The 23,134-nt window shown below is 45.6% G+C and overlaps 1 protein-coding gene across 1 annotated transcript in view; it reads right to left on the reverse strand.

Annotated features, from left to right (window-relative positions):
- Positions 1-23,134, reverse strand: part of LOC126175447 (aminopeptidase N-like) — a 184,268-nt gene that overhangs the window by 105,616 nt on the left and 55,518 nt on the right. The window contains exons 4-5 of the mRNA XM_049922250.1: positions 9,337-9,443; positions 8,362-8,517 (exon numbers count right to left, since the gene is read on the reverse strand). Coding sequence (XP_049778207.1) covers positions 8,362-8,517; positions 9,337-9,443 — 263 coding nt within the window. The remainder of the gene's footprint in view (positions 1-8,361; positions 8,518-9,336; positions 9,444-23,134) is intronic.

Here is a 23,134-nt window from a genome sequence, read left to right on the forward strand (position 1 = left end):
AGGATAGTTCCAAAATGATGCTTCTCAAGATGTAAAGGTTGTGATTTCTCTGCCACTTTGGTGCAGGTCATCAGTTCCCGTTGAAGACATAATTTTCAACATATGACTGCGTTAGAGAACAGTGCGGAGAATTTTTTACTTAGATCAGAAACAGTGTTCGTGCTATTACTGTTCATTTCCGGATTGGGATCCGACGATAAATAAGAGGTCTGTATAGGAAAGAAGACTACAGTTGTTTCTGTAAGCACTGAAACAAAAACATAGTCGAAAAACTGTATCTACAATAGAGAAATGTAATGGAAGAGATTAATGGTAAAAAAAAAGTCTTACTGGGTAAGTGTTCGTCACCATCTCCAGCCAGTCATCTGAAGGTCGCTGCAAAAGAGCATGTATGTGATCAACAACTGAAATACAAATGATTCTACAACCTTCGTTGCAATCTACAGGTAAGATACTGGCGTACATCTGCTAGTGCGGGAGTGTGTGGTGGGATGTTAACGCCTTCTTACATAACGGCAGTTTGTTGATTTCAGATTAAATGGTCATCCATTATTACGACTTAGTTCCCGTTAAGGGAAGCCATTTTCTGAAGTGATGGTGTCATATGTAAAATTTTTTGAGTTTTATGAAGTTCTGTTGTTGAGAAAAATTTTACATAGGTTGATACGACAAACATGTAAGTTTTGACGTATCAGATACATTCTTCCACGCTAGTACGATGTCGTTATATTGGCTTGGCCGTCATTCGTCAAGACTAGTCAATATGAAAATAGTAACTACTATTCATAAAAGGTGTCAGATCCCATCTACCCCCTACTGCCGTACTACTGAAACCGAGTTCCCTGCAGTTCTTGACAACTGTCACTACGAACTGGATGTAATGACATTATATACGAGCTGACCTGGAGACTAGTCCACTTATAAATGGATGATTCTTACGAAGACCGCTTGCAATAGTGACCGAAATGTTGGTCCAGGTAACAAAATGGAAAGTACCGACTCAAAGGCCTTCAGCTGATGAGATGATTAATATCATAGTCAGTAGCAGTGGTGTTAAAAGCTATTTAAATCGCTAATACTCAAGAATGCCCCACGGCCCTATGGAGATCTTGTTGAACTGCACAGAGAATTTGATTGCCAAATTTTGTACATACCACAAAAGTCTCTGATCGCAAATATTTGTTTATTCAGTTACCGATTTCAGTCATTATGATCATCTTCAGATTGATCTGCTTCAAGAAGATAGCAAAATAAGTGAATAAAACACTTGGCCATACATGGCATCGTCACATAGAATAAAATCAAAGTGTTCAAATGTTTGTGAAATCGTATGGGACTTAACTGCTAAGGTCATCAGTCCCTAAGCTTACACACTTCTTAACCTAAATTATCCTAAGGACAAACACACACACACACACACATACCCATGCCCGAGGGAGGACTCGAACCTCCGCCGGGACCAGGATAAAATCAAGATAAAATAGTACCTATTCATTACCCGTAATGGCTAGACGTCGCTGGAGTGTTCGTTTTGTACTATACGTCATGTTACTCTATGTGACGATGCCATTTATGGCTATATATTTTACTTCCTCTATTAGCTTAATGAAGACAGATCAGTCTTAAGATGATCGTAAGGATTGAAACAACAATTGAATAAAGAAATATTCGTGACCAGAGACTTTTGTGGTATTTACGGAGTTTCGTATCATTGGATTCCTTTCACCTTTATAGTGACTATATCAGCCCTCATCAATTTGGGAGTGAATTGGCTCTGGTATCGACCTTAGTTGACCGTAGATTTCTTGAGCAGAGGTATGTTCCCGCTGATTGGGAAATGTACAGAAGAAGTACTGTCATATTACAGTCACATCCGTTTCTACAGAACATACTGTGAATTTATGTGGCCTGCGAGTGGCAGTAACAGTTTCAATCATCATGTCGAAAAAAAAATCGAGCTACAACCATCAAACGAGGTATTAATCCTTTTCTACACCTCTCAATTCAACTAATTTGCTGATTTTCCCACCGAATGATGACTCGGCGTAGTCCCTAGTTGTTGAAGTCTCTGTCTGGCTATTCAGGAGACGTGCCGCCTTGAACATCGCCTTGTAGGCATTCTGATGATCAAACGAACCTTTTATGGTTCCAGAGACCTTCTGAAGCCTCAAACCTGTGACGTATATATGCGAACTGAAGTGACGAATAAAAATTTGTACCTTGGCCGCGATTCTAACCCAGGTCTCCCAATCACGGGGCAGATGCGGCTTTGCATAACTTCACGGGCTACCCTAGCACTTCTCCCTCCTCAGTCCAAATTTTCAGAAGCACGGGACAAGGGTTCGAACCTGGTCTTGATAAAAATTTTATTCCTCGCTACAGTGTGCATATATGTATATCATAGATGTTTGAGATTTGAAAAGGTCTCTGGGACAAAATAAGTTTCATTTAATGAAAGCACCTACACCTTGGTTTCAGGGAGAATTCACCGCTTTGCTCGAAGCGGATGTGCTTTACCAGTAAAGCTGCAGAGCCTCTGCAGTGCTGTTCAAGTTTAAGGGGAGTACCAAGTGGCCTGAAGCACGTATGGCAATTTGGATTGAGTATGGAGGCGTGACAGGGTATTCCGCGCAGTTTCACAAAGCCACTGTGCCGTAGTGGTTAGTGCATCTGTCTAGTGAGCGGGAGACACGGGTGGGAATCCCGGCTTTGATACAAATTTCCATTCGTCTCTTCCGTCTGCATACATACATCATTCTGGAAATGACTGCCACGTAATTGTTCACTTGACCGAGGAAAGAGGAAACAGTCACGCTTTTCAATTAATCTTCATAGAACTTTGCTGTCTCTGACAGAATTAGCATGTCATCGGCAAACCTCATAAGTTATTATTACTTTTTGTTGAACTTTAACTCACTCTACAAATTTCTCCTTCGCTTTCTTGAAGATTGAATAAGATGTGGAATAGACTTTCATCTGCCGTCTTCGTTCCTTCGACCCTTACAACGTATGTCATCCCCGCTAAACTGAAAATTTCACTACGTGGCTTCAACATTCTTTATTTCTTTCAAACCATAAATTATATGAATTTACGAGGGTTGTCCAGAAAGTAAGTACCGATCGGTTGCGAAATGTAAACCACTGGGAAAATCCGCTAAAGTTTTGCACGCATGTGTTGGGCAGTGTCTCTAATATGCCCGTCGATCGTGTCGCGTCGCTCTTTTCAGTTTTGAGCGAACAGTGAGCACGTAAAGATGCGTAGGGAATAACGTCTCCCTCTAAGTATGAGGGCCTGCTTAGAGATTTCGCTTGCGTCATGCAGCCCACATAACACAACTGTCGAGCAGTTCCTTCTTCATGCCAATTCTCGGCCGTACACTGCAGGGGCAATGAAGACGCTCCTGCAGTGTTTCCGACGAGAAGTGATTGATCACCCACAATACAGTCCGTAACTGGCTTCCCCTGAGTCTCATCTCTGCTCACAGGAACCGCTGGCTATAAAGACAAAATTTTTCCACAGACAACGAGCTGCAGACCAGTGCAGATAACTGGCCGAAAGCACAGGCGGCTGCTTTCTATGACGAGGATATTGGAAAGTTGATACAACACTACGACAACACCCGAAGTTGGTGTTGTGACTTGGAAAGACAGCCAAGTCACTATGCGAGGATGCCGAAAGGCACGCGTTTAAGCTCACGCAGGCTGGCGTGAGGTCTGGAACAGGACAATGTAAGTAATATAGCCAATAAGGTACGTTGCTGCTGGAATACTTAACTTTAATCCATAATTGGTGTACATCGGTCTCATGGTACATGCTTCACAAGATACATAGCAAAGGATAAATGGCGCCTTGCTAGGTCGTAGCAAATGACGTAGCTGAAGGCTATGCTAACTATCGTCTCGGCAAATGAGAGCGTAATTTGTCAGTGTAGCTTCGCTAGCAAAGTCGGCTGTACAACTGGGGCGAGTGCTAGGACGTCTCTCTAGACCTGCCGTGTGGCGGCGCTCGGTCTGCAATCACTGACAGTGGCGACACGCGGGTCCGACGTATACTAGCGGACCGCGGCCGATTTAAAGGCTACCACCTAGCAAGTGTGGTGTCTGGCGGTGACACCACACTTGGAACGGCGAATACGTAGAGAAGTAGGTGGAAGGTGTACCTAACTGTTGCAAATAAAACGTTTGTTATTTTCACTGTGGTTTCCATTACGCGGCCGATCGGAAGTTACTTTCTGGACAGCCCTCTTAGGTTTCCATCATAGACTTATGCGGCCCGAGTCTTGATGATTAAAATTCTTCCGAGAGTTGTTCCGCGTCATTGTATAAAATTCTTTAATTATAAGATTTAAATCAACGTTTCGACCGTACTGCAACAGCCTTCCTCAGGGCAATACTGATTTTGGTGGATAAGACATGATTCTATTCATTGTACACTCATGCTGATAAATTGAGGATAATGCTGATACATGGTGAAACATCGCTCTGGTGGGCGGTTTGCGGGTTTAAATCAGCTCGGGGTATGACCATGCGGTGCATCTGACCTGCGGTCGTCGCACGGTGGCGCTGACAGCAGTCCACATACGCAGAGGTGTGTTGGTGCATGTCAGAGCACGGTGCAGCGATTAAGTGTGCAGACGTTTCCAGACGTACTAATGGTGACTTTGTGTTGAGAATGGCTCAAAGGCCACATATTGATGACGTTATGAGGGGTAGAATATTAGCGCGACTGGAGGCTGGTCAAACACAGCAGGTCGTAGCACGGGCCCTCCGTGTGCTACAAAGTGTCAACTGACCCTTAAGATAGACAAATGTAATGTATTGCGAATACATAGAAAGAAGGATCCTTTATTGTATGATTATATGATAGCGGAACAAACACAGTTACTTCTGTAAAATATCTGGGAGTATGCGTGCGGAACGATTTGAAGAGGAATGATCATATAAAATTAATTGTTCGTAAGGCGGGTGCCAGGTTGAGATTAATTGGGAGAGTCCTTAGAAAATGTAGTCCATCAACAAAGGAGGTGGCTTACAAAACACTCGTTAGACCTATACTTGAGTATTGCTCATCAGTGTGGGATCCGTACCAGATCGGGTTGACGGAGGAGATAGACAAGATCCAAAGGAGAGCGGCGCGTTTCGTCACAGGGTTATTTGGTAACCGTGATAGCGTTACGGAGATGTTTAACAAACTCAAGTGGCAGACTCTGCAAGAGAGGCGCTCTGCATCGCGGTGTAGATTGCTGACCAGGTTTCGAGAGGGTGCGTTTCTGGATGAGGTATCGAATATATTGCTTCCCCCTACTTATACCTCCCGAGGAGATCACGAATGTAAAATTAGAGAGATTAGAGCGCGCACAGAGGCTTTCAGACGGTCGTTCTTCCCGCGAACAATACGCGACTGGAACAGGAACGGGAGGTAATGACAGTGGCACGTAAAGTGCCCTCCGCCACACACCGTTGGGTGGCTTGCGCAGTATAAATGTAGATGTAGATGTAGTGTGATCTCGATTCCAACAGACAGGAAAAGTTTCCAGGTGCTACATTACGGGACGTCGACAGTGTACAACACCACGAGAAGACCGATATCTCACCATCAGTGCCCGTAGATGGCCGCGGAGTACTGCAGGTAGCCTTGCTCGGGACCTAAACCCCATCGAGCACGTCTGGGATGCTCTCTGTCGACGTATCGCTGCACGTCTTCAAACCCCTACGACCCTTCAGGAGCTCCGACAGGCACTGGTGCAAGAATGGGAGGCTAAACCCCAGCAGCTGCTCGACCACCTGATCCAGAGTATGTCAACCCGTTGTGCGGCCTGTGTACGTGTGCATGATGATCATATCCCATATTCATGTCGGGGTACATGCGCAGGAAACAGTGGCGATTTGTAGCACATGTGTTTCGGGACGGTTTTCCCAACTTATTACCAATACCGTGGACCTACAGATCTGTGTCGTGTGTGTTCCCTATGTGCCTATGGTGTTAGCGCCAGTTTTGTGTAGTGCCGCGTTGTGTGGCACCACATTCTGCAATTTATGAGCATGAATGTAGACGAACGGTGTCAGCACGCCGTAGCCCACTATATTATAGGGCCAATAAAGTTTCAAAAATATGACAGACTAGCCTACTATATTTTACGACCAACGAAGTTTCAAAAATACAACGTATTGACACCGTTCGTCTGAAGTAGACATCTTTTTTCCACCAAAACGAGGCTAGCCCTGGGGAAGGTTGCTGCAATACGGTCGAAACGTTCGTTTTAAGTTTGTAATTAAAGTTTTTTTTTATGTAGTGTGCGACCGAACCGCCGAATCTTTCCATCAGTAAATGGGGTATGTTCTCAACTGACTCGGTTGTTTTAACCCCCTCCACTGACGGAATGACCCACTTCCTAATTCCATATGTATAAAACCAATACGGACTTGTAGCTGTCACGCCTTTGCGCTTACTGCTACGTATTTTAACTGTAAATAGCTCAGTCCTAATGGTAAGAGGTAGTAGTGAATTCACGTTGTTAATATTTGAATACAGCACAGCTGCCACAAGCTCAGCTCACTTTTACTCCACTCCTACCCTCGCCATTGCACCACATTAACTAGGTGCTACGTGGACCTTGCTAAATTCACTTGCGTGTACATTTTTGACCGTTACTCGCCAGTATTTACCTAATGATTAGTACACTCCTAACCGGACTATTTCCCTAAGAGCTGTGATGATTGAACGGGTTCGATCCACGGCCTACAGTGCCCTACAGTTCACATGGTAACACTGCCTACCTGACCCACTTAACTTGGTAGTGAGCTTATGTATCCAATCACCACTGCTAGCAGCAGTGGATAATCCTATCAGCACGACGAGAGCAGCAGACTTACCGTCGAATCCTCCTGAAAATACTTATAACTACGGTCGCCAGCTCTGAAGGAGCAAAAGAATAAATCAATTTTTGGCTCGTTTCAAAGTGAAATGGCTTGAGTTGAATTTAAACTTAATTCTGAATATTACTATTTCTGATCATTCTAGATGATTCTACAAAGCAAATACTCTCTCAATTTCTGTGAGTTGGCTTGGTAATTACTACCAAGACAGTTTATGCAACTTGTGTTAACAAAATTCTGTCCCTCAACTTATTTAATGATTTGGATATTACTCTTTGGACAATTGATACAGAATTAGTTAAGTGACTTTACTTGAAAGGTTACTCAGAAAAATTTAAGTAACTATAAATAGGCGACTCATTCTGGTGTGACCATTGCTCTTTTCAACATTCTTATACGCTAAAGTATTCTACAACCAAAAGAATTGTAAATGAAAGAGGCTATGGTGGCCTCAGTCTGATTTCACTATACTATGTTTGAGGTTACTACATTTTACAATGAACAACATGCGTCGTAATTTTACTCATTACTATATTCTGTCCTCTGCACTTGCATAAAAGAAAACTGGTATTCTCCTTTTACATGTATACAAAGTTCGACTTAACAATTGCAAGCAGTCTTGCCTTGGGTAGACGTGTCGGTGCTGGTGGTGAGATGCATGTGGCTAACGCAGCTCTTCACGCCTCATGCCCTTAATGGCGGCTGGAACTACGAGCTGTAGCACTCGTATAAGCTACTGCACGTCCGCCATAAAATCTGGGCGCAGGAACTCTTACAATCAGCCCCAGTGGCATAGAGGCGGCTTCAACAACCATTCGTCGCATTCTACTCCACAAACGGCGACGATATTCGCCTCTTCTCTGTTGCACAATCACTTTTGCTTGAGCACTGTCACGCACGTCCGATCACGTCAGCACTCCCCAGGCCATTCCATTGTTCAGTCCCTGTGTCTCCAGCTACCCCTAGCTACACTCATATCACCAAGAGTGGGGGCGTTCCCCTACCACCTTTTTACCGAAATCATTTAGTATTTAAGAATATTTATATTTATTACCCTGGAGTTCATACCAGTCATAATGATTTACTACTAGCGCTTTACAACATTAAATTATACAGTAATAACTTATAATTACCAAGAAAAAGAATACATTTGACTCCGAGAGCTTAGTGCATTGTCTGACAGGTAGCGCTAATTCCCAGTTTCGCCAATAGATGGCATAAGGGTGCACTCCCTGGCAGTCTCACACAAGCGCGCCCGTTTCTGACGCGCGGGCTCCAAATTACTGTCAGCCCACCATCATTTCAGTTCCGTTACAAGTGACAGGGTACAACAAACAGAAGACTTTTAATCATCATAGGTTTCCATCCTTCTGCAAGAAATTGTCAGTGAGATAGGCCAAGTCCGGAAGTAAAGTATCAAATCTGGGGATTTCTAAAGCTTTATGCTGAAGGGTTTACAAGTGGCAGCGTCATAGATGGGCCTACCTGTCGTCGATGCTGGAGGCTGGAGTGTTGGAGAGCACGGTGTAGCCGTCTGGCGCGCGCACGCTCAGGGTGTAGAAGGTCTTCACAGCCGGCTCGTCGTAGCAGGGCAGCGCGGACCTCGCGAAGTTGGGCTCGAACTGCGTCGCGTATATCGCCCTGCCGACAGCACGGCGCAGTCACACACTGGAAGCTACATCCGTCATCACTTTTTTGTGCCGAACCACACAACAAAAATGGGTCAAATGTACTGAAGAAGACATCTGGGAGACTGGACGATGCTTGGAAGGTTGGGACTCCAGAATGAATTTTCACCTGTAGCGGAGTGAGCGCCGATGTGTAACTTCATGGCAGATTAAAACTGTGTACCGCACTGGGACTCGGATATGGCACCATTGCTTTTGGAGGGATTGTGCCCTACTGACTGAGCTATTTAAGCACAATACAGTACTAGACCCCTCAGTTTCACTTCTGCCACTGCCCTTCACAAAAGAAGGAGAAATGTCGTAGATTCGAGTCACAATCCGGCACATAGTTTTAATATACCAGGTAGTTTCACTTTACAGATGACTGTATTTTTTAGAAGGAAGCTTCACCAACGTCGATTCGCTAGGCTGTAGTTGGTTATGAAACAAAACAAACATGCATTGCTCATTGGAGACTTAGTACCATAGGGAATATTTAATTCCAACTATTGGTTCCTTATTCCCAGGTACACCGTCTGTGTATTTTGATCTCTCTTTAGAGTAGCCCGACCATTTCTATCGTTCCAGCAAACGTGTAGAACGATTATGACCTCAGTTGACACATCGCATAAAAATGTCTTGTTCGTTTGACTGTGCTGAGCTATGTCCAAAGTTCCTTGTAGATCAGGAATGGGACACTAGATTCCAGGAGCTCTAGGCTGCACATTAACTGGCCTTTGGACAGCACCAGTGGCGCTTGGATGAACTGTACTTACTGAACTGCTGTACTCACTTTTCCTGGCCGTTCTCCAGGTAGTCGTATCTAGCGAAGCCGTCCTCCCTGTTGCCGATTTCGCCGCTGAAGTCCACCTCCAGCGTGATACTGCTACCCGAGGTCAACTAAAACACGAGAAACGTAAAGTGCGTAGTTATGTTTTCCTTTTTCTCACCGCTGCGTTTACTTTCGTAATCTGCTACCTAGAGTACGTAGCCGGGTGTAAAGGCAAAAATTACAGGAAGAGTAGAATTACTTTTAAAAGACAAGGCAGTTTCGTTTCTGTACCCTCACTGGAATTGTTAAAATCGGAATTAAGATGAATAAATTTCTTTATTTTAGAGATTATGTCTCTGAGCACTATGCGGTTAACTTCTGAGGTCATCAATCGCCTAGAACTTAGAACTAATTAAACCCAACTAACCTAAGGACATCACACACATCCATGCCCGAGGCAGGATTCGAACCTGCGACCGTAGCGGACGCTCCGTTCCAGACTGTAGCGCCTAGAACCGCACGGCCACTCCGGCCGGCTTTAGAGATTACCGACTAATGTTACGATTAATTTCAACTTCACCTTTAGGGTAAAATCTGTTCAGGCCCCACTCAGTTTCTGCATATGGATCGATAACTACACTCCTGGAAATTGAAATAAGAACACCGTGAATTCATTGTCCCAGGAAGGGGAAACTTTATTGACACATTCCTGGGGTCAGATACATCACATGATCACACTGACAGAACCACAGGCACATAGACACAGGCAACAGAGCATGCACAATGTCGGCACTAGTACAGTGTATATCCACCTTTCGCAGCAATGCAGGCTGCTATTCTCCCATGGAGACGATCGTAGAGATGCTGAATGTAGTCCTGTGGAACGGCTTGCCATGCCATTTCCACCTGGCGCCTCAGTTGGAACAGCGTTCGTGCTGGATGTGCAGACCGCGTGAGACGACGCTTCATCCAGTCCCAAACATGCTCAATGGGGGACAGATCCGGAGATCTTGCTGGCCAGGGTAGTTGACTTACACCTTCTAGAGCACGTTGGGTGGTACGGGATACATGCGGACGTGCATTGTCCTGTTGGAACAACAAGTTCCCTTGCCGGTCTAGGAATGGTAGAACGATGGGTTCGATGACGGTTTGGATGTACCGTGCACTATTCAGTGTCCCCTCGACGATCACCAGTGGTGTACGGCCAGTGTAGGAGATCGCTACCCACACTATGATGCCGGGTGTTGGCCCTGTGTGCCTCGGTCGTATGCAGTCCTGATTGTGGCGCTCACCTGCACGGCGCCAAACACGCATACGACCATCATTGGTACCAAGGCAGAAGCGACTCTCATCGCTGAAGACGACACGTCTCAATTCGTCCCTCCATTCACGCCTGTCGCGACACCACTGGAGGTGGGCTGCACGATGTTGGGGCGTGAGCGGAAGACGGCCTAACGGTGTGCGGGACCGTAGCCCAGCTTCATGGAGACGGTTGCGAATGGTCCTCGTCGATACCCCAGGAGCAACAGTGTCCCTAATTTGCTGGGAAGTGGCGGTGCGGTCCCCTACGGCACTGCGTAGGATCCTACGGTCTTGGCGTGCATCCGTGCGTCGCTGCGGTCCGGTCCCAGGTCGACGGGCACGTGCACCTTCCGCCGACCACTGGCGACAACATCGATGTACTGTGGAGACCTCACGCCCCACGTGTTGAGCAATTCGGCGGTACGTCCACCCGGCCTCCCGCATGCCCACTATACGCCCTCGCTCAAAGTCCGTCAACTGCACATACGGTTCACGTCCACGCTGTCGCGGCATGCTACCAGTGTTAAAGACTGCGATGGAGCTCCGTATGCCACGGCAAACTGGCTGACACTGACGGCGGCGGTGCACAAATGCTGCGCAGCTAGCGCCATTCGACGGCCAACACCGCGATTCCTGGTGTGTCCGCTGTGCCGTGCGTGTGATCATTGCTTGTACAGCCCTCTCGCAGTGTCCGGAGCAAGTACGGTGGGTCTGACACACCGGTGTCAATGTGTTCTTTTTTTCATTTCCAGGAGTGTATATTATACGCTTTCTTTTGGTGGTCCAGACCCTTCATTGACGTTTGCCGAAAAGCACTGTACTAAGATAAAAACAAAGAAGGTACGTAAAAATTAACTAACAATGAGGTCAGAGAAACGTAGGCGATGTCGAATCTAGCAAAAATAGCCCGATAACCATATATCGGAAACGCAGCTTACTTGTTATGATAAAGAATGCAGTTACTTGTTAAATAGCCCAAAGTGAGCAGTCTGAGCTTGGCAGACGTCTAATTGCTATACGTGATTGTTTTTCGCAGACATGAAGTTTCTGTGTTAGAGTGTGAAGATTGACAATTAAATCAAATACGCTGGAAGTGTCCTTACACGGTTTATTTGTTAATCTGATAAGGTGCACTACACAACAGCTCTGGAGTAAGGTGATCGACAAATGGTTTTGTAGTGCACAATGTCTTTAGTAACATAATCGTACCCTGGAAGCGTTGAACCAGTGTCAATGGTTAATACTTCTACCACTGGTAAACATCAGAGAAAGCAAACACAAAAAAATCGGGCATTTTCAAGGCCTATAATTGTGACGAGTTCTTTAAAGATTGAAGTACTATCAAGAGAAAGGCAAATATAACTGTCAGACACGTGTAACAACACTCATGGGACATTTAGTCATTGCAAGAAACAGAGAGGGTATACGACTGAAGACCAATAATTAAAGCGATGAAGATGATATTAGAAAGCCTCACGAACAATATGGTAGTGCTAGCATTGGAAGACCGGATATAGATATTAAGTCAACATGTATCACAGACAAAAAAAAAAACATTTAAATTTTAATAACTTAGTGTTATGTCAGTGCACGAACCACCTAATGTTGATTTTACCCTAAATACGCCAAATAATTTTCATAACCAAAACTTAAAGATTGTATTGAGAGACTTGAACTGTCAAAGTGTCAATTGGGGACGTAACTCAGCTGTTGAAAATGGGGAGGAACTAGGGAGTTACGCAGAAAGAGAGGAACTGCAGCTTATTTTTGATCCTAAATTAATACCATCATTTAATAATGATGAGGGTATAATCCTGACAACATCTCGATTACTGAGAACATCGCTTCTCATGTTACAAAAATAGCAAAAGAACTTTTCCCAGGACAAAACATCTCCCTGCCTCTTATACAGCTTCTGGAGTTATCAGAGTAGACTGTTTTACCTTCAAGAAAGCGAAATGGAAGGCTTTCAGAAGACAACTGGTTCTCGAAGTTGAAAGCATAGAGGCAGACGCAGAAAACTACAATTAACTTGTTGATTTTCAAAGATAACGTCAAGGAGGTACATTGAAGGGTCAAAGAAACTGGTATAGGCATGCGTATTAAAATACAGAGATATTTAAACACGCAGAATACTGTGCTGCGGTCGGCAACACCTCAATAAGACAAGTCTCTGGCGCAGTTGTTCGGTTACGTTAAAAGTGTTTGAACGTGGTATTATAGTCGACGCACAAGCGATGGGACACATCATCTCCGAGGTAGCGATGAAGCGGGGATTTTCCCGTACGATCACTTCACGAGTGTTCCGTGAATACTAGGAATCCGGTAAAACGTCAACTCTCCGATATCGCTGCAGCCGGAAAAAGATCCTGCAAGAATGGGAGCAAAGACGACTGAACAGAATCGTTCAACGTGACAGAAGTGCAACCCTTCCGCAGATTGCGTTGCTGGGCCATCAACAAGTATCAGCGTGCGAACCATTCAACGAAGCATCATCGATATGGGCTTTCGGAGCCGAAGGCCCACTCGTGTACCCTTGATGACTGCACGACACAAAGCTTTAGGCCTGGCCTGAGCCCGTCAACACCGATATTGGAGATGATGGAAATATGTTGCCTGGTCGGACGAATCTCGTTTCAAATTCTATAGAGCGGATGGACATGTACGGGAATGGAGACAACCTCATGAATCCATGGAACAAGCATGTAAACAGGGGATTGTTCAAGCTGGTGGAGGTTCTGTAATGGTGTGGAGACGTGTGCAGTAGGAGCGATATGGGTCCCTTTATACGTCTAGATACGACTCTGATAGATGACACTTACGTAAGCATCCTGTCTGATCACCTGCACCCATTCCTGTCCATTGTTTATTCCGACAAACTTGGGTAATTCCAGCAGGACAATGCGACACCCCACCCGTTCATAATTGCTGTAGAGTAGCTCTAGGAATTCTCTTCTGGGCTGAAACACTTCCGCTGGCCACCAAACTTCCCAGACATGAACATTCTTGAGCATATCTGGATGCCTTGCAACGTGCTGTCAGAAGAGATCTCCACCCCCTCGTACTCTTACGGATTTATGGACAGCACTGCAGGATTAATGGTGTCATTTCCCTCCAGCATTACTTCAGACATTAGTCGAGTGCATGTTACGTCGTGTTGCGGCACTTCTATGTGCTTGCGGGGCCCCTACACGATATTAGGCAAGTGTACCAGTTTCCTTGGCTCCTCAGTGTATATTCCGTGGCTGTAGAACCCAGTTTACATCTGGCCTCGACGCAAGTTCACAAGATATCTTTGTCGACTATCGTAGCAAGTACAACGCAGATCCTTCTCAGCGGAGAAGAACTACTCTGAAACAAAACTGAACAAAGGAAGAAGAGATAAGCTGAATTACTATCCTATCTGGACATGAAACAGAACAGTCGAAGAGCGTGAAAGCTGATAAAAAATCTTGATCCTACGAGTCCGCCATTGAGTGCAGTCGTCGTTCTGAACCAGACTGCTCAGCGACTGCTACTGAATGGAAAGACAAGACAGATGGCGAAAAGATTGAATCTCAAGCGAAACCCAGATGGAGGGAGCGAATCTCCAAAAGCTCCATTCTCACATGAGGAACTGGAAAGAGCAGCGCGAGAACAGAAAGCAAAAAAAGCAGCAGGCTATGACAACATAAAAATTGAACAAATAAAGCAGTTTGGTCCAAAACCTAATGAAAGACTAGTGAGGATGATGAACAGATGTTGGTAAACGCTTTAGATTCGCAAACTGGGGAGGAAAGCACAAGTAGTAGCATTACTAAAGCCTGGCAAAGAGCCGATCGAGCGAAAAAGTTGTCGTCATATTTCCTTGACCTATCACCTACAAAAGGTACTTGTAAGAATTTGTCGAGAATAGCAACGAAAATCAGTGCAAAATACACTCCTGGAAATGGAAAAAAGAACACATTGACACCGGTGTGTCAGACCCACCATACTTGCTCCGGACACTGCGAGAGGGCTGTACAAGCAATGATCACACGCACGGCACAGTGGACACACCAGGAACCGCGGTGTTGGCCGTCGAATGGCGCTAGCTGCGCAGCATTTGTGCACCGCCGCCGTCAGTGTCAGCCAGTTTGCCGTGGCATACGGAGCTCCATCGCAGTCTTTAACACTGGTAGCATGCCGCGACAGCGTGGACGTGAACCATATGTGCAGTTGACGGACTTTGAGCGAGGGCGTATAGTGGGCATGCGGGAGGCCGGGTGGACGTACCGCCGAATTGCTCAACACGTGGGGCGTGAGGTCTCCACAGTACATCGATGTTGTCGCCAGTGGTCGGCGGAAGGTGCACGTGCCCGTCGACCTGGGACCGGACCGCAGCGACGCACGGATGCACGCCAAGACCGTAGGATCCTACGCAGTGCCGTAGGGGACCGCACCGCCACTTCCCAGCAAATTAGGGACACTGTTGCTCCTGGGGTATCGGCGAGGACCATTCGCAACCGTCTCCATGAAGCTGGGCTACGGTCCCGCACACCGTTAGGCCGTCTTCCGCTCACGCCCCAACATCGTGCAGCCCGCCTCCAGTAGTGTCGCGACAGGCGTGAATGGAGGGACGAATGGAGACGTGTCGTCTTCAGCGATGAGAGTCGCTTCTGCCTTGGTGCCAATGATGCTCGTATGCGTGTTTGGCGCCGTGCAGGTGAGCGCCACAATCAGGACTGCATACGACCGAGGCACACAGGGCCAACACCCGGCATCATGGTGTGGGGAGCGATCTCCTACACTGGCCGTACACCACTGGTGATCGTCGAGGGGACACTGAATAGTGCACGGTACATCCAAACCGTCATCGAACCCATCGTTCTACCATTCCTAGACCGGCAAGGGAACTTGTTGTTCCAACAGGACAATGCACGTCCGCATGTATCCCGTGCCACCCAACGTGCTCTAGAAGGTGTAAGTCAACTACCCTGGCCAGCAAGATCTCCGGATCTGTCCTCCATTGAGCATGTTTGGGACTGGATGAAGCGTCGTCTCACGCGGTCTGCACGTCCAGCACGAACGCTGGTCCAACTGAGGCGCCATGTGGAAATGGCATGGCAAGCCGTTCCACAGGACTACATCCAGCATCTCTACGATCGTCTCCATGGGAGAATAGCAGCCTGCATTGCTGCGAAAGGTGGATATACACTGTACTAGTGCCGACATTGTGCATGCTCTGTTGCCTGTGTCTATGTGCCTGTGGTTCTGTCAGTGTGATCATGTGATGTATCTGACCCCAGGAATGTGTCAATAAAGTTTCCCCTTCCTGGGACAATGAATTCACGGTGTTCTTATTTCAATTTCCAGGAGTGTATATTGATGAACAAGCTGAACAAGCTAACGGTTACGGCTGCAGAGTTGCTCTTCTAAACAGCATCTTCTACGAGCAACACAGAGCGTGTTTACCAGCGGTTACTCATACTTTAGATACTTGGGCTATGCACGACTCTGTTTAAAAAGAATAGCTCGAGCAGTCAAATATTCTAGGCTTTGGTAGAGTTGGGTGTTAATGAAATACACAGAAATACAAAATAAAAATTAAATGAACAATTTAATAACAAGGATTCTATTATAACGTCTGCAATGAATGTAGACGACAGAGAATTATGTTGAATAGTGTTTATTCAGGAAAGGACATCTCAAGTAAACGGGAAGTGGTCCTACGAACAATAAAGACAAAAATACACTTATCACGAGTTTGTTTGCGTGGCCATCCTCCGCAGCAAGCACAGTTTTCTTGCAGTACTTTATTTTATTTTCCCAGACGGTTTCGCCTTTTGTCCCTTTAAGGCATGATCAGTGAGATGTATAATGATACAGTTATGATACAATTTTGTTTTGATGTGTATTATTCGCAGGTCATAAAATAGTTCAATTCCAGCTTGGTGTTCTTCCTGTTTTTAGTTGGCATCGGTGTTTCCTCTCACCTGGTCACGTAGAAGCCGCATTACCGCTCTATTTACGAAACATAAGCATGATTTTTGTGTTCCGAACATTTTTCTTCCCAATTTTCATTTTCTTTGCACTTGTTGTTTTGGTGCACTATTAGTCTTCTGCCAGTATTATAGACGTAAAACTAATATACACACAACTACTTTGAGCTCACTGTGTTACTCATCCTGTTTGGTTTGTTTACATATTTGTACATGTTGCCAGCCTAACTAAGTGTATAAACTCCTTTCTGTTGTTGAAGTGTGGTAGCGGCTGTGCACTGTTCAGAATCAGTTACCTACACTGTCGAATACCACTCGTTATCACAGGCAGGACTGCACTCCTTCAAGTACAACGTAAAAGCTTCCAGAATCGCTCCCTTGCGCTCTTCACTCGTAAAGTCCCAGTCTCCACTCGACTCCCATAGTGTTCCACTACCGTCTGATTTTCCATTGGCTGAAGACCGTCTCCATCGAAAATACATCGTTCTTAAGCTCTACAGACATTATCTGACTCACCTGACTACTTCAAGGAGTAAACTAGTACATTAGACACTCAGACGATTCACAATAAATACACTCCTAGAAATTGAAATAAGAACACCGTGAATTCATTGTCCCAGGAAGGGGAAACTTAATTGACACATTCCTGGGGTCAGATACATCACATGATCACACTGACAGAACCACAGGTACATAGACACAGGCAACAGAGCATGCACAATGTCGGCACTAGTACAGTGTATATCCACCTTTCGCAGCAATGCAGGCTGCTATTCTCCCATGGAGACGATCATAGAGATGCTGGATGTAGTCCTGTGGAACGGCTTGCCATGCCATTTCCACCTGGCGCCTCAGTTGGATCAGCGTTCGTGCTGGACGTGCAGACCGCGTGAGACGACGCTTCGGCCAGTCCCAAACATGCTCAATGGGGGACAGATCCGGAGATCTTGCTGGCCAGGGTAGTTGACTTACACCTTCTAGAGCACGTTGGGTGGCACGGGATACATGCGGACGTGCATTGTCCTGTTGGAACAGCAAGTTCCCTTGCCGGTCTAGGAATGGTAGAACGATGGGTTCGATGACGGTTTGGATGTACCGTGCACTATTCAGTGTCCCCTCGACGATCACCAGTGGTGTACGGCCAGTGTACGAGATCGCTCCCCACACCATGATGCCGGGTGTTGGCCCTGTGTGCCTCGGTCGTATGCAGTCCTGATTGTGGCGCTCACCTGTATGGCGCCAAACACGCATACGACCATCATTGGCACCGAGGCAGAAGCGACTCTCATCGCTGAAGACGACACGTCTCCATTCGTCCCTCCATTCACGCCTGTCGCGACACCACTGGAGGTGGGCTGCACGATGTTGGGGCGTGAGCGGAAGACGGCCTAACGGTGTGCGGGACCGTAGCCCAGCTTCATGGAGACGGTTGCGAATGGTCCTCGCCGATACCCCAGGAGCAACAGTGTCCCTAATTTGCTGGGAAGTGGCGGTGCTGTCCCCTACGGCACTGCGTAGGATCCTACGGTCTTGGCGTGCATCCGTGCGTCGCTGCGGTCCGGTCCCAGGTCGACGGGCACGTGCACCTTCCGCCGACCACTGGCGACAACATCGATGTACTGTGGAGACCTCACGCCCCACGTGTTGAGCAATTCGGCGGTACGTCCACCCGGCCTCCCGCATGCCCACTATACGCCCTCGCTCAAAGTCCGTCAACTGCACATACGGTTCACGTCCACGCTGTCGCGGCATGCTACCAGTGTTAAAGACTGCGACGGAGCTCCGTATGCCACGGCAAACTGGCTGACACTGACGGCGGCGGTGCACAAATGCTGCGCAGCTAGCGCCATTCGACGGCCAACACCGCGGTTCCTGGTGTGTCCGCTGTGCCGTGCGTGTGATCATTGCTTGTACAGCCCTCTCGCAGTGTCCGGAGCAAGTATGGTCGGTCTGACACACCGGTGTCAATGTGTTCTTTTTTCCATTTCCAGGAGTGTACAAATAAGTTTTGTCGATAAGCAAATAACCCAGTATTCTCGCGCAAGTACGCTTACGATAAATGACAACAGATTGTCGTTAATATTGTTTAAACAGTTATTTAGATCAGCTTGGCAGAAGCGTCTTTTGACGCTCTTTTACAAAAGTGGTGTCACCTAAGTTAGAATTGCATGAAGTGTTTAAAAGTTGTTAATTCAGAGGTTCATTGTGAAAATGTTTATTCGCTGTGAAATATTAACTTCTGTAATTGTAAAGATATTGAAATATTTTGTTACTGCCTGCGCATCATTTTTCTGAGATCGCAGATGTATTCAGATTTACTTTAATATTTAACTGTGAATTATTACAGATTTTTGAAGAGCTTGCGACCGAACCGCCGAATCTTTCCATCAGTAAATGGGGTATGTTCTCAACTGACTCGGTTGTTTTAACCCCCTCCACTGACGGAATGACCCGCTTCCTAATTCCGTATGTATAAAACCAATACGGACTTGGAGCTGTCACGCCTTTGCGCTTACTGCTACGTATTTTAACTGTAAATAGCTCAGTCCTAATGGTAAGAGGTAGTAGTGAATTCACGTTGTTAATATTTGAATACAGCACAGCTGCCACAAGCTCAGCTCACTTTTACTCCACTCCTACCCTCGCCATTGCACCACATTAACTAGGTGCTACGTGGACCTTGCTAAATTCACTTGCGTATACATTTTTGACCGTTACTCGCCAGTATTTACCTAATGATTAGTACACCCCTAACCGGACTATTTCCCTAAGAGCTGTGATGATTGAACGGGTTCGATCCACGGCCTACAGTGCCCTACAGTTCACACGGTAACACTGCCTACCTGACCCACTTAACTTGGTAGTGAGCTTATGTATCCAATCACCACTGCTAGCAGCAGTGGATAATCCTATCAGCACGACGAGAGCAGCAGACTTACCGTCGAATCCTCCTGAAAATACTTATAACTACAGTCGCCAGCTCTGAAGGAGCAAAAGAATAAATCAATTTTTGGCTCGTTTCAAAGTGAAATGGCTTGAGTTGAATTTAAACTTAATTCTGAATATTACTATTTCTGATCATTCTAGATGATTCTACAAAGCAAATACTCTCTCAATATCTGTGAATTGGCTTGGTCATTACTACGAAGACTATTTATGCAACTTGGGTTAACAGCTATCCTTCAACTTTATGTAATGATTTTGGATATTACTCTTTGGAGAATTGATGTAGAATTACTTAAGTGACTTTACTTGAAAGGTTACTCAGAAAAATTTAAGTAACTATAAATAGGCAACTCATTCTGGTGTGACCATTGCTCTTTTCAACATACATTCTTATACGCTAAAGTATCCTACAACAAAAAGAATTGTAAATGAAAGAGGCGATGGTGGCCTCAATCTGATTTCACTATACTATGTTTGAGGTTACTACACTTTACAATGAACAACATGCGTCGTAATTTTACTCATTACTGTATTCTGTCCTCTGTACTTGCATAAAAGAAAACCGGTATTCTCCTTTTACATGTATACAAAGTTCGACTTAACAATTGCAAGTAGTCTTGCCTTGGGTAGACGTGTCGGTGCTGGTGGTGAGATGCATGTGGCTAACGCAGCTCTTCACGCCTCATGCCCTTAATGGCGGCTCGAACTACGAGCTGTAGCACTCGTATAAGCTACTGCACGTCCGCCACAAAATCTGGGCGCAGGAACTCTTACGATCAGCCCCAGTGGCATAGAGGCGGCTTCAGCAACCATTCGTCGCGTTCTACTCCAAAAAACGGCGACGATATTCGCCTCTTCTCTGTTGCACAATCCCTTTTGCGTAAGCACAGTTACGCACGTCCAATCACGTCAACACTCCCCAGGCCATTCCATTGTTCAGTCCCTGTGTCTCCAGCTACCCCTAGGTACACTCGTATCACCAAGAGTGGGGGCGTTCCCCTACCACCTTTTTACCGAAATCATTTAGTATTTAAGAATATTTATATTTACTACCCTGGAGTCCATACCAGTCATAATAATTTACTACTAGCGCTTTACAACATTAAATTATACAGTAATAACTTATAATTACCAAGAAAAAGAATACATTTGACTCCGAGAGCTTAGTGCATTGTCTGACAGGTAGCGCTAATTCCCAGTTTCGCCAATAGATGGCATGAGGGTGCAGTCCCTGGCAGTCTCACACAAGCGCTCCCGTTTCCGACGTGTGGGCTCCAAATTACTGTCAGCCCACCATCATTTCAGTTCCGTTACAAGCTTTAAGAAGCCATCGTTCAGCTTATCATACACGCCGCAATTTTTGATGCATCTCTCGTACAAAGACCATGGGAGCTACAGCTGTCCGTATTCCCAACTTTTGGATTTACCCATTTCTGGCGATGTGTGGCCGCAGGGCGTCACATCGACTCGCACTCAGCCTAGCAGAAAAATCCAGCTCTCCTCAGTACCAGCCCAAGGTGGACGAATACCTTGACCATATACTCGTAACGCTACAACACCAGGGAAAATGTTGTAGTCAAATACTGAATCTGACTCAATACATTGAAGATGGTTTTGAAAGGAAAGTGATAACCGCAGATGTGTTTATTAACCTTTCCGCTGCGTATGATGCAGTAAATCACCAACGACTCCTCACGAAAGTCTGTGAAATAACGAAGGATATTCGACTGAATTACATGTTAAGAACCAGGGAAAAAAGGAGATGGAGAAACCAAACGAATGGATTACCGCAAGGGGCCGTTCTTTCCCCTAATGTGTACAATACGTAGACAAATAACCAGCCACACCAGCCAGAAATAAAAATACTAATATACGCAGACTCCAACGACGAGCAAGTGAGCAACGACAGTAACATGACACATCTCGCTGAGTGTATTGCCAAAAGCGTCTGCTCAGATCTCATTTCACCACATTTTGTGTAAGTGCGTGTGAGGTGAAGTAGTGAGCGGAAATTTATGGAAAACTGAGTGAAAGCAATCCACTAAATAGTAGTTGATTGAGACACCAACCAGGGACACGAAACAGGACGGAAAATGTTAAGTACAGAAACGTACATAACCTCTACCCTCGAAGCAGCTATCCACAAATATGCAATAATTTTCTTCGGGCTAGTTTGCAGATGACATGCGGTCAAAAAAAACGACGAAAACGAGCACAAAAATCGATGTTCAATAATACAGTTCAATTAGCGGTGTAGTTTTAAGGTGAGCGTCCAAAGCAAAACGGAGCAAATTGCAAATATTGTGTTTCCTAGGCCTACAGTAGTTAAAGTATTACAAATGTGATCTTATACTGTACAGAAATAAAGAATTTAACCCACAGAAGATGACACATTGGTGTCGAAACATGTCTGGGGAAATATAAAAATAAATTAATTGTGTTTGCATAAGGCTGATTTCCAAAACAACCCAGTTTTTAATATTATACTTAAACTAACTGGATCAACATGAAGGGCGTAGTGTCAATTTCTTCCATCATCGGTAATGGGACTGTTTTGCAGATGGATGCACCTGTATGTGAGACGTCTTTCCGCTCCAAACAAGTAGACGTCGCTTTAAATGAGACCGTCAAGATTGTCGTCGAACGTCTGAGGCGTACGTCTGTCCACACAATATACTCACTTGAGGCCATAGCGCCACAAAATACCAGACAAAAAGTAGCCAGTGAAACAGAGAGGAAAAAACAGCAAACCCAACCAAAGTAAATTCTTCCAACTCGTTCGAAGTCAAGGAAGAGCTTTATAAAACGGACAGTATTGCTGGAAGGCCAACCTGAGATCCGCCGTCTCTCTTTATGGTTGGAGTCTCTGCAAAATAAAAACCTGCACCCTGAAGAGGAAATCACACAAAACAAGGGCAGTAGCTACAATATAGTACATGGGGAAGTATGAGTAGATCTGATGCGAAGTAAACGTGGTTATGTGGGTCTACTCTGAAAGAGACCATTGTGAATGCGGAGAAACGTAGGTCAAACACTTGCTCATGTGCCCAAAGATGGAGACTGTTTGACAGCGGAAGATTTGTTTTTATGGAATCACGAGGCCATTAAAGCCACAGAGCTTTCGAAGAAGAGACTACAGATGTTTTCACCTGGACACGGAAAGTAAAGCAAAGTAAGCTTACATCTAAGTACTGTTAGCTTTAAGTCTCAATAACGTACAGAAAATATGATTGAACTTTTATTCTAATAATAAAATATGAAAGTTTAGCTTATACACTGGCAAAAAATATAAAAAATTTAAACATTTTCGTTTTCTGAAATACGATTTGTAAAGCAAAAGTTCGATTGGTTCAAATGTTGTTGGCACACTGTGAAGCGAACATCTAACACTGTGAAAATGTGTGGCTCTGAGCACTGTGGGACATAACATCTGAGGCCATCAGTCCCCTAGACTTAGAACTACTTAAACCTAACTAACGTAAGGACATCACACACATCCATGGCCGATACAGGATTCTAACCTGCGACCGTAGCAGCAGCGCCGTTCCGGACTGAAGCGCCTAGAACCGCTCGGCCATAACGGCCGGCGCAATAGTTCGAAATTTATACCT

This window comes from Schistocerca cancellata, chromosome 3 (genome assembly GCF_023864275.1).
Source record: "Schistocerca cancellata isolate TAMUIC-IGC-003103 chromosome 3, iqSchCanc2.1, whole genome shotgun sequence".
NCBI classification, from domain to species: domain Eukaryota; kingdom Metazoa; phylum Arthropoda; class Insecta; order Orthoptera; family Acrididae; genus Schistocerca; species Schistocerca cancellata.